The sequence below is a fragment of the Herpailurus yagouaroundi genome, unplaced genomic scaffold (genome assembly GCF_014898765.1).
Source record: "Herpailurus yagouaroundi ecotype Mexico unplaced genomic scaffold, PumYag 28, whole genome shotgun sequence".
NCBI lineage: Eukaryota > Metazoa > Chordata > Mammalia > Carnivora > Felidae > Herpailurus > Herpailurus yagouaroundi.
The window spans coordinates 138,465,018-138,477,803 of record NW_024412376.1 but is presented as its reverse complement, the minus strand read 5'-3'; the positions used below and the strand labels follow the sequence as shown (position 1 = coordinate 138,477,803).

General features: G+C 35.4%; 1 protein-coding gene across 4 annotated transcripts in view; it reads right to left on the bottom strand.

Moving 5' to 3' along the window:
• ARAP2 (ArfGAP with RhoGAP domain, ankyrin repeat and PH domain 2) overlaps positions 1–12,786 on the bottom strand; it is a 188,497-nt gene that overhangs the window by 121,642 nt on the left and 54,069 nt on the right. For all 4 annotated transcript variants that reach the window (XM_040486123.1, XM_040486141.1, XM_040486118.1 and 1 more), the window contains exon 9: positions 8,999–9,177. In XM_040486123.1, coding sequence (XP_040342057.1) covers positions 8,999–9,177 — 179 coding nt within the window. The remainder of the gene's footprint in view (positions 1–8,998; positions 9,178–12,786) is intronic.

The following is a 12,786-nucleotide window of genomic DNA, read 5'->3' as shown; positions in this document are numbered from 1 at the left end:
AATTTCTGTTAAAATAAGAGAGGGTCAGCTCTAGACCCCAAATTTCTCCCAAGCAAGGCAAAGATGAGTTTTTAGGCTGGATAAAAATTGTAACCCATTTATCAGCTGCTGGCCATGGCCATATGGTTTTGAGTAATTAGAGTGTCCACTGAACTCACTGACACAAATGGACTGTAAAATGTACAGCAGAGTAACAAAATAAATGTCAGTGCTCTTGAGAGCTATTAAATATGAAACAACTGTTTTTCTTATTAAAAATATTTGTAAACTATAAGCCCCTTTTTCAGTCTATATTTAGAACGTATCTAATCCCTCAACACTCATCAAAACTACCCATGTTGATCTCTCCCTATGACCCTGAGATTCTGATCCACTGAATTAGAAAGCAGAGCTTAAGAATCTTCAGTTAAAAAGCAAAACTACAGCCCTATGATTCTCATATGCAGCCAATGTTGAGAAAACTGAATTAGACAGCAGAACCAGCTGTAGAATCTAGACAGGATAAGTCTGCAATACGTAAATATCAGGATATCAACAGTTCCCTCTGCCTTCCATAGAGAAGAGGAAAAAAAAATGCAATGATTTTACAAAAATCATTTGAAATCATTATGACTACTGGTTAAAAATACCAGAACACAGTGACACATTGGTTTTTCAAGATCCTAGGTGTCCTGGGTAACCACCCCTGTGCTAATGTAGAGGATTCAGATTAATGTCTGAAGAATCAGACTTCATTAAGCATATACAGTACACTCCATAATTGGTTTAACATCTATTTGTGTAGTGCTCTGAAGCTTACTAAAAGCCATGAACCCTCATTTGATCTTGTAAATTATTCTGTGAAAAAGGCAGAGCAGATATAGCCATTTTTAAAATGGGAAAATTCGTCCTGGCAAAACAGCATTGAGGAAGTACTCAGTGAATGCCAGAAATCATGCTAAGTCCTGAGTGTGCACAAGAGCATAAGACAGGGTACCTACCTTTTGGAAGCTTATAGTCTAAGGAGGAAATGAGAAAGAACTGTAACAAGTGCATGACTATAAACACTGAATCCAGCCAATCTCTGAAAAGAGAGTTATGTTCATATGAGACTTTCCAAAGGAGGTGAACCTTGATGAAATAAATGACAAAACCTAGACCAGCTTGATCATGTATACCTCTCCTGCTTCAGTTCACTCATTTGCAAAATGTAGCAGTACTACACTTCATCAGTATGGTGAGGATAAAATCAATATGCTGAAAAGGCTTAAAAGAACCCCAGGCACGGAGTAAGTGCTACACAGTCTGGTAAGCTACTGTTATATTATATTTCTACCTCTTGAATTTGAAACCAACTGACCATATTACCTATGAAAAAGTTAATTACATTAAAATACACAAATTACTAGCAAACATATATAAATTTTTAAAAATGGGGTAGTGGCTGAGTGGCTCAGTCGATTAAGCATCTAACTTCGGCTCAGGTCACGGTCTCACAGTTCATGAGTTCAAGCCCCCCATCAGGCTCTGTACTGAAGCTCAGAGCCTGGAGCCTGCTTCAGATTCTGTCTCCTTCTCACTCTCTGACCCTCCCCAGCTTGTGCTCTGTCTCTGTCTCTCTCTCTCAAAAATAAATAAACATTAAAAAAACGCTAAGGGTTGGGTGGAAGGCAGATGTTAAAAAATAAATTACCTATTAGCTACAATTGTCAGCCATATTCTCATGTTGAAAATTAGGCACAAGTCAGGGATAAGTCACACTTTTAACACTTAAAATGCTATAAACTGGATGGAAAAAAACAGGAGCATGAAAATTCAGAAGGAAATATTACTACAGAAAGCATAAAGCTAAAAACAGATTCTGGAGTAAACAATATCTTACGTTTAATTTGTGGTCATAGAATGTGGGATCTCAAAAAGCATGAATCCCACCACCAGTACTACCATAATGATGGCCATGTTTGGCAAAACAGATCTGGATACCTGCAAAGGTGGTCATGACCATGTAGGAGCCATGTGGGTCATGACCACTGGGAGTCAGACCTGGAGGAGAATCCTGGATAAGCCATTTACAGGCCATATGACTACTACCGAGTTATTTACCTACACTCCAATTTCCTTATTTATAAGGACACAGTAATATCTACCTTATACAGCATTATAATAAAAACTGAGTGAAATGTAAATTTAGGGTCTAATACATCCAGACAATTTGTGAGTTCTAAATACAGAATTTGTCTTCAATTAAAGTATTTATTTACAGTGACTTAAAGTATTCACACTAATGATTCTATCCTATATACTCAGATTAGAATTAATGGTAAATAAGTTACCAAGATACTGAACTGGGTTATATGTGTGAATCTGTAGCACAAATGTGGTTAAAACTACATTTTAAAACTACACAGTGAAAGAGCAAACTACCAGTTTGATTCCTAAACAGAAAAATTAAAGAAGGGTTTGTTAACCCCAAACTTGCTGAAACCTCAAACCTATATTTGGAGATACTGGATGCCAGGTTTCCATGCCAGAAATTTAAGAACTTGGTGCTTAAACATTTGTTGAAAACAGATGTGGCATTGTATGACACTGGCACCAAATTTCCGGGGAAACACCAGATGCAGAGTTTGGCCAGATACAAAACCCAGAGAATTTGAGGCCACCACCTACACCCTGCTGCTTCTTTCTGTGCCACTCAACCCACAGCCCTATGAGGTCGATTTAAATTCTATTAGAGTTTCATTCCCGTGCCAGACACCAGGAACATTATGTAGGGGGACAAGGGGGAATGAGTCTCTTGTTATACCCTGATTTGAGAATGTTTAATCAAGTGAATTTATATAGTTAGAACTTCAATGCCACAATTATCATGAAATGGATACACAAACCCACCAAGCAAGACATCTGGTTGTAATGAACTCACTAATACTAACATGATGCTCAAAAAAACTCATCACACACACACACACACACAAAACATATATATATATACACACACACACACACACATATGTATGTATTTATATGGAACTGGCTGTTAGGACAACCTGATAAATGGAAACCAAAACCAACTATCTTAAATTTGCCTTACATCCATTTGAGGAAATTTCATTCAAACAGCAATACCATGTATATAACTCTACATATGCTTCAGTGTATGTTCATATTTTATTATCTCATTTAAAATTTTAAATACTGGCCTACATACTATGTCCACATCATTTCAAGATAAATTCACAAAATATTTTCCATAATACAGAAAACTCTATCAGCTTTGAAATAAAAAGCAGTTTAATTATATAAACAAAATTCTTACACAATAAAAAAGAATGTAAGGTAAGCCATAGCTCAGAAAAGTGGTTACAGAAAATGACATGATGATTAATGTATTTTTCATACGAAGAGCTTAAATAAATTATCAGAAAAGACAAAAAAAAAATCCCAATTAAAAAAATGGAGAAAGAAAATCAAGAGACAATTCACAGAAAATAACTTAAAAACAAAATTTAAAAAGAATGATAAGCTCTGGAGTCAAGAAAACAGCTGTAAAGAACCACGAATTCAACAAGCTTATTCTGCAAAATGTTTACTGGGTATCAGCTACTGGCCTGAAACTCCTGAAGACACAGCAGTGAATAAACAATCACACAATTAATTTGAGAATATAAAAATTATAGCATGTTTAAGGTTACAATGAAACTGTTACCTAATTCATGCAGCTAATAGCATTTTAAATGTGAACAATTCTTTAGAAAAAGGTCATAAAAAAGAAAAGGCTACATACAGAAAGCTACCAGAAATCTCATTTTTTTTTTTAATTTTTTTTAAATTTTTTTTTTTTCAACGTTTATTTATTTTTGGGACAGAGAGAGACAGAGCATGAACGGGGGAGGGGCAGAGAGAGAGGGAGACACAGAATCGGAAACAGGCTCCAGGCTCTGAGCCTGAATCAGCCCAGAGCCTGACGCGGGGCTCGAACTCACGGACCGTGAGATCGTGACCTGGCTGAAGTCGGACGCTTAACCGACTGCGCCACCCAGGCGCCCCTCATTTATTTTTTTACCACTCTGTGTGTGCTACCCACACTGGAAGGTCAGATCCTAAACAGTAAGCATCCTCTGGTTTCCTACTGTACCCCTAGAGCCTAGAGCGGCACCCAGAAATGAGGTGTCCAATAAAAACCCATTTTGTAAAATGGATGAATATAGAAACACGGGGAAGTGTGGTATAACCTACACAATCTGAAACACCCAACTCATTTTATACAAAGTTGAAGTAACACTGCAAAAAAATTATCATAATTATAATACATTGCAGGCATGTAAAACATAAGCAGAGACAAGGAAGAGAATATTTGTAAAAATTAAACACTGCGTTTGTGAGATGATGTTAAATAAAGAAGTGACATGTAATTTATGTGATAACAGCGCCACAGTGTTTTGCAACTGAGTAATTAGGTAGAGAATTTGTGTCTGGTTCTACTTTGCCAAACTCCTCTCTAACAAATGTTTTTACATATCTCTTCATAGTTCTTTTCTACTTTTTACAACCTGGGGGGGGGGGGGGTTGTCTCAGAAATAAGATCCCCTAAGGCATTTCTCCTACTCAGTCCAGAGCTACTGCAAGTTCCAGCTCCTACAATCTGCTAATAAATGAAAGGGAGAGACAGAGGTAACAGAAAATAATGAACCTCTGAAGGGAGCAACCGGGAAAATGAAAAGTCCATGTTAATTCCATGGAGTTGAGACATGCCAGTGAAGGGTCCATGAGGGGATGGACCCTTGCCACCATCACACCACGTCTCTTAAAAAAGGCAATAATTATGATAGCCTGTCCTAATAGCTATTTTAACTTAGAAAATTTAAGGTACTGATTCCACAGATTAAGAAAAAGCAAAAGAATTACTGAAAATATATTTGTAAGGATGTTTGACACGGACTCTTAAGGACATGCTTTGGAAGTAGAGAGAAAGCTCTGGAAAGCGTTTAAAATAATCCACAAAATGAGAATACATTTCCAGACAGAGTTCAAGGAACTTATGGGAAATAACAATTTCAAACTGTTTTCCAAACACTGTCCCTTTATGCTGACTTTGCAAATGGGAGTTTACTCCACTAGATCATACTCTGGCAATAAAAGTCTACGTTAAGAAAAAGGAATTAAATGATATTGTAGGATTCATAAGATGAAAATTGTAATTTCATTTAAAATTTAGAATTTAGCAAAAATAAATACCAGTGCCTACAGTTCAAAACTATGCACAATTAATAACAGTTCTTCAAATTTTCAAAATTCATTACCACTAATACTGATTATCTTAACATTCCACTTAAATGTTGGCACATTTCAAAATGTTCAATGAGAAAAGAGATATACTTCCAAATTAAAGTTAGTAACAAAAAGAAGTATAACAATACCAAGTTGAAGGATGATGAAGTACCCAATGTTGGTTGCAAGCTGTTTTTACACATTTTCCAATTCTAAAAATATCTTGTTCTCTTTACCTAGATGCTTATAACTTTTTAAAGGAAAAAAAAAAAAAAAAAAACCTCAGAAAAGTGTTTCACTGTGTGTAGTTTTTGGATCACATGTCACTGAACCACATGGGATGCCTTATACAATGTGGATTCCAACATTCCATCCCCAGAAATTCTAACTCTACAGTCTGGAATGAGACCAGATAGCTGGAATTTTAACACTCAACTTAAATAATGGCCTTAGAGATAGCAAGCCATCTCTCTTCTTTACATGACACCATTTAAACATAAAGACATTAACTTAATTATCTGAACCAATTAGTAGCAGAGAAAGAATGAAAACCCAGAACTTCTACTCTATCTCCTTTGCTCTAAATGAACGTTTCAGCTTCCTTTTAAATAATTCTTCAACATATTCTACCTTTCCACCTCTATCCACTGTTTACTCTCTCTGGAATGGCCTCCTGAGTAAATTATGATAACTATGTATAAATAGAGGCAAGAAAAATAAAAATAGTTCATATGTTAGGGTAGTGTAGGTCAATTTTCCTTGTTTTTTTTTATTCTATTCATACTGTAAGTTATGTGGGCAATAAATTCACTATTTTAAAAGTTTAAAAAGGAAAATAATTTAGTTTTGATGCATGTAATCAAATTAGATCCAATGCAAATTTAGATACATAAGTTCAAAGCTAACACGTCTTACTTTTTATTTTTTATTTTTAATATAGAATTAAAATTGACATATATTAGGTTCAGGTGTAACACTTGTACATTTTTATAAGTAGATTTTTTTCCATATTTAAAAAAAAAACAAGATTACTTAATGTGTTGTATACTTAAAACTTTCAGAAGGTGCGTTGAAACAATTAACTTTTAGTACTTTTCCTAAATGCAAGCTTTAGTAAAGCCCTCTGCATTCAGGAGAAAGCCTCCCCACTTAGCACATCACCCAAGTTCTTCACACAATCTATTCAACCATGTGAAAAAACCAATAGGCAACTTTCTCCAAGAGAGAAAAGGATATACCAGGATGTAAACGCAGATAAAATTGGAATGGTAAGTAAGGGCCTAAACATAGAAGGCCTTCCTTGATTTGTCCATCCAGTCTTGAGCCACTTAGTTCTTTAAGACTTGACTCAAGGGGCGCCTGGGTAGCTCAGTCGGTTAAGCGGCCGACTTCGGCTCAGGTCATGATCTCACGGTCCGTGAGTTCAAGCCCTGCGTCAGGCTCTGTGCTGACTGCTCAGAGCTTAGAGCCTGTTTCAGATTCTGTGTCTCCCTCTCTCTGACCCTCCCCCGTTCATGCTGTCTCTGTCTCAAAAATAAATAAACGTTAAAAAAAAAAAATTTAAAAAAAAAAAAAAAAAAAAAGACTTGACTCAAGATCAGGTCCCTTAATACCCAGCTCTATACATCATGATGCAACTTTTTAAAAATAACATATACACAAGCAACAGTATGCACTTTTTAAAGGTACATATAAAGACACGTTAATGCATAGAAAAGGAACTGAAATATACATAACTGAAAATAGGTGTATGTCTCAAAAGATGAGGAGGGGGTCCAGCATTAATGCTTTTATTTTTAAGAATATACTCATTACTTGCGTACGTGGAAGTGTTTCTAATCTTGAGACTTCATTAGATGCCTTTTTTGCACTTCTCTGTAACTTCTGCATGAGACTAATAAAGCACTGGGCTCCCTATCCATCAAAAATGCTAGTACTGTCTAACTTTTCCTCCTGGAAGACAGGACATGTGTCCTCAGCAAGTGCACGCCTTGCAGACTACCTCACCTGGTAGAATGTGTACTGAATGCACACTCTGAACCTTCTAAGCAACTAAGTTTTTCAAAGAAAAAAGCTTAGTCTATTTCTAAAAGGTCATAGGCCAGAAATGGTCTTTTCTACATACACTTTAAAAAAGTTTGGTATAATGGCTAAGATGCTAGACTTAGTCATACAGTTCTGGTTTTGTTATGCATGAAGATCTGCAATCCTTACTCAATCCTCATTTTCCTCATCTATAAAACACGGAAGAGAATATCTTCCTCCTATATTTGTAGGCAAGATTAAAAGGAAATGTTTATAAATTAATTAGCACAATCACTGGTACTCACCAGAGGGCAGTCATTATTGTGTTTTTTATGCTCAATTGCTAATATTAAAGCAATAATTTCATACAACTTCTTTCTAATAGAGAAAGTTAATAAAACTTTCAAAAAACATCTACTTTAGGAGAATAACATATACCCACACAATCTAGCTAATGGAAGTGATGAAACTAATATCTGAAGTCCATCAACTCTGTGCAAGTAAAAAATGAATACCTCAATTAATCTGGCAGAGGAACTTCCATACCAATAAATGCAAATTATGCATTTTTAAACTTGATTCCAATGAGAAAAGTTTTAATCATCTTCACAGACAGAAAATGTTCATATTAAGTTCATACACATTATAAGCTGTACATCACTATTCTTGAGGAAGATGCTAACTATCCAAGTTATTAATATGCCAACAGTGCTCAATGATGCCTTCCACAGTTAACTGGCTAAGAAATCTTATCCAAAACATATAATGAATAAGACCGTGCTGAAGTTCAGAAGATGCCTTAAAGATCTATAGTTAATTTCTTAAAACTACCATTTGTTTTGAGTTTCTATCTCTATTTTTTGTTATGAAAACAACATTTATATCCCAGCTTTCATAACCCAATATGATGTATCACAAAATGAGTTCGTCTTAGATCAGATATACAAAGCACACTGTGTAATTCCACAAATTACTAAGCTAATATATTTTGGGCTAAAAGATTAAGAATTCATTCCACAAAAGGAGTATTTTCCTATACATATTGAACACCAGGTATGTCAGAGAAAGGGAAGTCTACCGAATCAAAGTTAACCGAATTTGTTAGAACTATAACATCAGTCTCCTCAAAACAGTTAACTTCTCTATTAAGTCCTTCTATATTACCTAAACTCAGTAAGTCAACGACTCAAGCCTATTTTATATGTGGCATGTGTATGTATGTGCATATATGAACCATTTGCCTACAGTAAATTATCTCCTCTGCAAACAACATATCTGCTCAAAAAAATAAATAAAAATGCTGGAAACTCAAGAAAATATATCACCTGTGCCTACTCTTAAAATTTTCTATCATAAAAGAAACAACAGGTGCAGAACTGAGCCTATTTCATCAACAGCTGAATGGTTAATTGGTTCTTAATTATTATCTCACCTAGTTTTATAACATTACTTCAGGTAAGGAATACTCTTCAAAAATTATTTTCAATGACTTTGTCAGTCTCTTAAAAAGATGATGCCTAGCCTCAAATTTGATGTAGATTACGTTCCTGCCACTGGAGGAACTGAGTAAATTCAACAAAATAACACTTTCTTTGTTACATTTAGTGCAGTACTCAAGGTAAAAGCAAGACGCTATAAAGTAAAAACTCTAATAAGTCTAATGAAGCATAGTTGTTAATGTAATCAAGGAACCGCAAATTACAATAGTTGTAACATAGCTCCTCACCTGTTCATTTTTGCAAAGCCACACGCTGTTTCCACTTAACACAGTAAAAATTTTGGCTTTATACCCTCTCAATTCAAGATATCCACATTTCTCAGGTGCAGCAGCTACTTGAGACTGCAAGGCAGGGGACTGTGATTTCAGTGCATTTAACAGTATGCTGATCCAGTCATTTCGCTCCTCTGAAAATGAAGACAGGAGAAAATACATCCATACTCATATAAATTATACAGACACAGAAACACAGCAAAGGATCTATTCTCTCTGTAACACATCATTTACAGATTATTTCCCACAACCGCAATCTAAATGCCCCTGCAGTCTGAGCCAATGGCCCTATTTCCTAAGAGAAAAGAAGTAACACTAGCCAGGTGTTCTGTAACTAATACTGATGGCCTCACCTGGGAGCTTATTAGAATGCAACATCTCAGGGCCATTCAGGACCTGATGAATCAGAATCTTCAGTTTAAGAAGATTCCCAGGTAATCTGAATCTACGTTAATATTTAAGAAGCACTCGTATAGATCATTCATGAGACTGGATTTTTTCCTTTATCAGAAGTAATACTGAGACCAGTTAACACATTTTACCTGGCAACTAAGTTACTCAAATGCCCAGAAAATCCTACTTCTGTTACTTAGAGCCTACTCTACTTAAGAGTATGCAAACTTGATAGTCACTCATCCAATCTATTCTCACCAAACAATAACATCTCATTTTGTAAATTAAAATTTAGTCTTCTCCCTCCATAAAAGCGGAGTGACCTTCAACTATGCATAACACACTGCATTATGGGCACAGAAATTTGATCCAGTCCCCAAAGAGCAATCAAAGTTGTAAGTCAAGTTAGATATGAACATGTAACAGAACACAGAATACTATGTGTCACAGAAATGATATCAAATAATACACGAGTCAATTCAATGGAGGTACATGATTTGCTGAAGGTCATACAGCTAGTGTAAAATTAACAGAATCAAATGTTTTAACTCTTGATTGTTCACAGCACTAAGGGGGTTGAAAAAGGACTGTGCTACGTCTTGGAATGAGGAGCATTTGAAAAGACAAAACTGGGGTCCGGTGAGGGAAGAGCAGAACTTTATAACTCTAAACAAAGAAGAACACAAGAACAAAGGCAGGAAGAACCAACATCTATTCAGGGACTGATAGAGAAGCATATTGATAATTTTGAACTCACAAAGAAATACAAGGAAATACGGCTACAGCTTCTGCAGTACCTGTAAGGAATTTTGCCTCCAAACTTTATTACAGATGCAAAAAATAAAAAGTCAAGATTCTTAGCAAGGAAGTGACATGATTAGCAAGATGATAGGCAGACCAAACTGAAACTTGGAGATCAGGAATAAGGCAAAAGAGGCTTGAAGTACAATGAAAATGGAAACAAAAGAACACTTGAAAAGTCAAGACATTAAGGGATAGAAAAAATATCTGAAGTTTTAAATAGGTTAGAAGGTATTCACAAAAATTTAAATTAACCGATAGCTTAGTACCCTGACTTGACCAAAGAATGTAGAAGGTTTCATTTTGTTAAGATAACCACCCCAGGTTTTTAGTGCCCTGGCAGCACCTAGGTGGACTGATAATAATGTGTGAATGAAGGTGGCCTACACAAAAGACGATCCATGTAAGTGGATAAATGTTTAAGGTAAAAGGAGAAGAAATGGACAAATCTTGAAGTATGACTATATCTATGAGGCTGGAAAATGGGCTAGCAAAAAACAGAGAAGTGGTTATCAAGGCAAAAGGAAACAAAACAAAACAAAACAAAAAACACACAACAGAATTCTACGTAGGAAAAATGATCAAGAAGGAAGAGGAAGGAAAGAATAAGCTGGCCCAAGCTTGGAAAATTGGATAGTATCTCAGATCTAAGACCTGTCTGGAAAGAATAACTCCATTGTGGATTGATGTAAGTCTCCATATTAGACTTGCTTACATTCCAAATGAACCCTAAGTTATGTTATAACAAGACTTCATTTTTAAATTATCTTTATTCCTGCTCACCTTCAACACTACTAAAAACAGTTGTGCCTTAAATGATGAAGGCCAAAGTATGTATTAAATCTCATTCAATAATGCTTTACTTCAGGTATTTCACAATCCCCAGGTAATAGTGCCCACGTCTCAGGAGGAAATAATTTATCCAAATTCCTCAGCATCATTAGAAACTAAAGTACATGAAAATATTCAAGTAACGAAGTCAATGTGAATATGCAGCACTGACTCTACAAGTTTTTTTTAAGTTTATTTATTTGACAAAGAGAGAGAGAGAGAAAGAGAGAGAGAGAGAGAGAGCAGGGAAGGTGCATTGAGAGAGGAAGAGAATCCCTGACATGGGGCTTGACCCCACAAACCGTGAGATCATGACCTGAGCCAAAATCAAGAGTCAGATGCTCAAATGACTGAATCACCCTGACACCCCTAGTCTACATTTTAGACCTACATGAACAGACCCAGACTGTACTATGATAATTTTTTACATTTTCAGTAACAACAACAAACCTTCCATTGATTATTACTTGTGATTAGTTTCACACAAAATATTCTTGCCAAGTAAACAGCACAGAATGTTTTTTATTTGTATTTATCTGCATAAATCATTTAGTTTGAAATGTAGATTTTTTTTATTGAAAAGAAACCTACCTTAGGTTTTTATTTTCTCTTAAATTTTTTATTGAAATATAACCATACAACGGCCTATTAGTTTCAGGTATACAACAGGATTCAACCATTCTATCCATTACTCAGTGCTCATCAAGATAAGTGTACTCTTAACCCCCTTTATCTATCTCATGCATTCCGACTGCACCTTGCCTCTAGGCAACCTCCAGTTAGTTCTCCATATGTAAGAGCCTGTTTTTCTCTTTTTTTCCTTTATTTTGTTTTAAATTCTTAAAATTTAAATTTAAGATTCTAAATTCCACATGAGTGAAATCATATGGTATTTGTCTTTCTCTAACTTATTTCATTTTGTAGGTCATAACTTTATGAACTAGGCCAAACTGTTTATGGTTTCTATTGCTATTATGTATCTCAGTTTCTCAGGAAAATAATTTGAAACTGGCATTTGTGGCTGTTAGACTTAAACATATTATGGTTACATCTCAACAAATGGTTCTCTTATAGCCTAGAACTATTACCTAGCTCCGGAGGGCCTCATTTACTAATAGGAAGTTAACAGTCATGAATAAATACAAGAATTAATAGTAACATTCAGTTTATTCTTAATTACCCATGCCAATGGAGATAAACAGTGATACAGATAATTCTAACATAATAAAACAGATTACAAGCATCATTGGTATTTGGCTGTGTAATGTGTGTATCCTTAGACATGGGGAATATGCTTTGGCAAGTCATAATATTCCAAGTCAAATATTGATTTTCCCTTGGGCTAAATGTCTTGGGCAAAGCAAGATACTATGCTAGCTTCTGCCTACTCTTCACACCAAGGTTCTTTTATTCTTTCTAATAACAAATATTTACTAAGTGTCTACCTTGATCTTAGCACTGTGCTAATAAGCACTATTCCTTAGAGAATATGCTCTGACCTAAACATGGCTTTGCTCAAAGTAGAGCACTCCGGGTTGGAAAAAGGGAAAACAAACAAAATCACCACTTTCTTATAATTATTCTAGAATGTAAATAAAAGATAATGATCCCCTCAAACTAGTTTTTGAGGTTTTCAGGAATGAATGCCAACTACTGTAAGAAACAAAAAGTAAAGGGGCACCTGGGTAGCTCAGTCGGTTAAGTGTCCTACTCTTGAT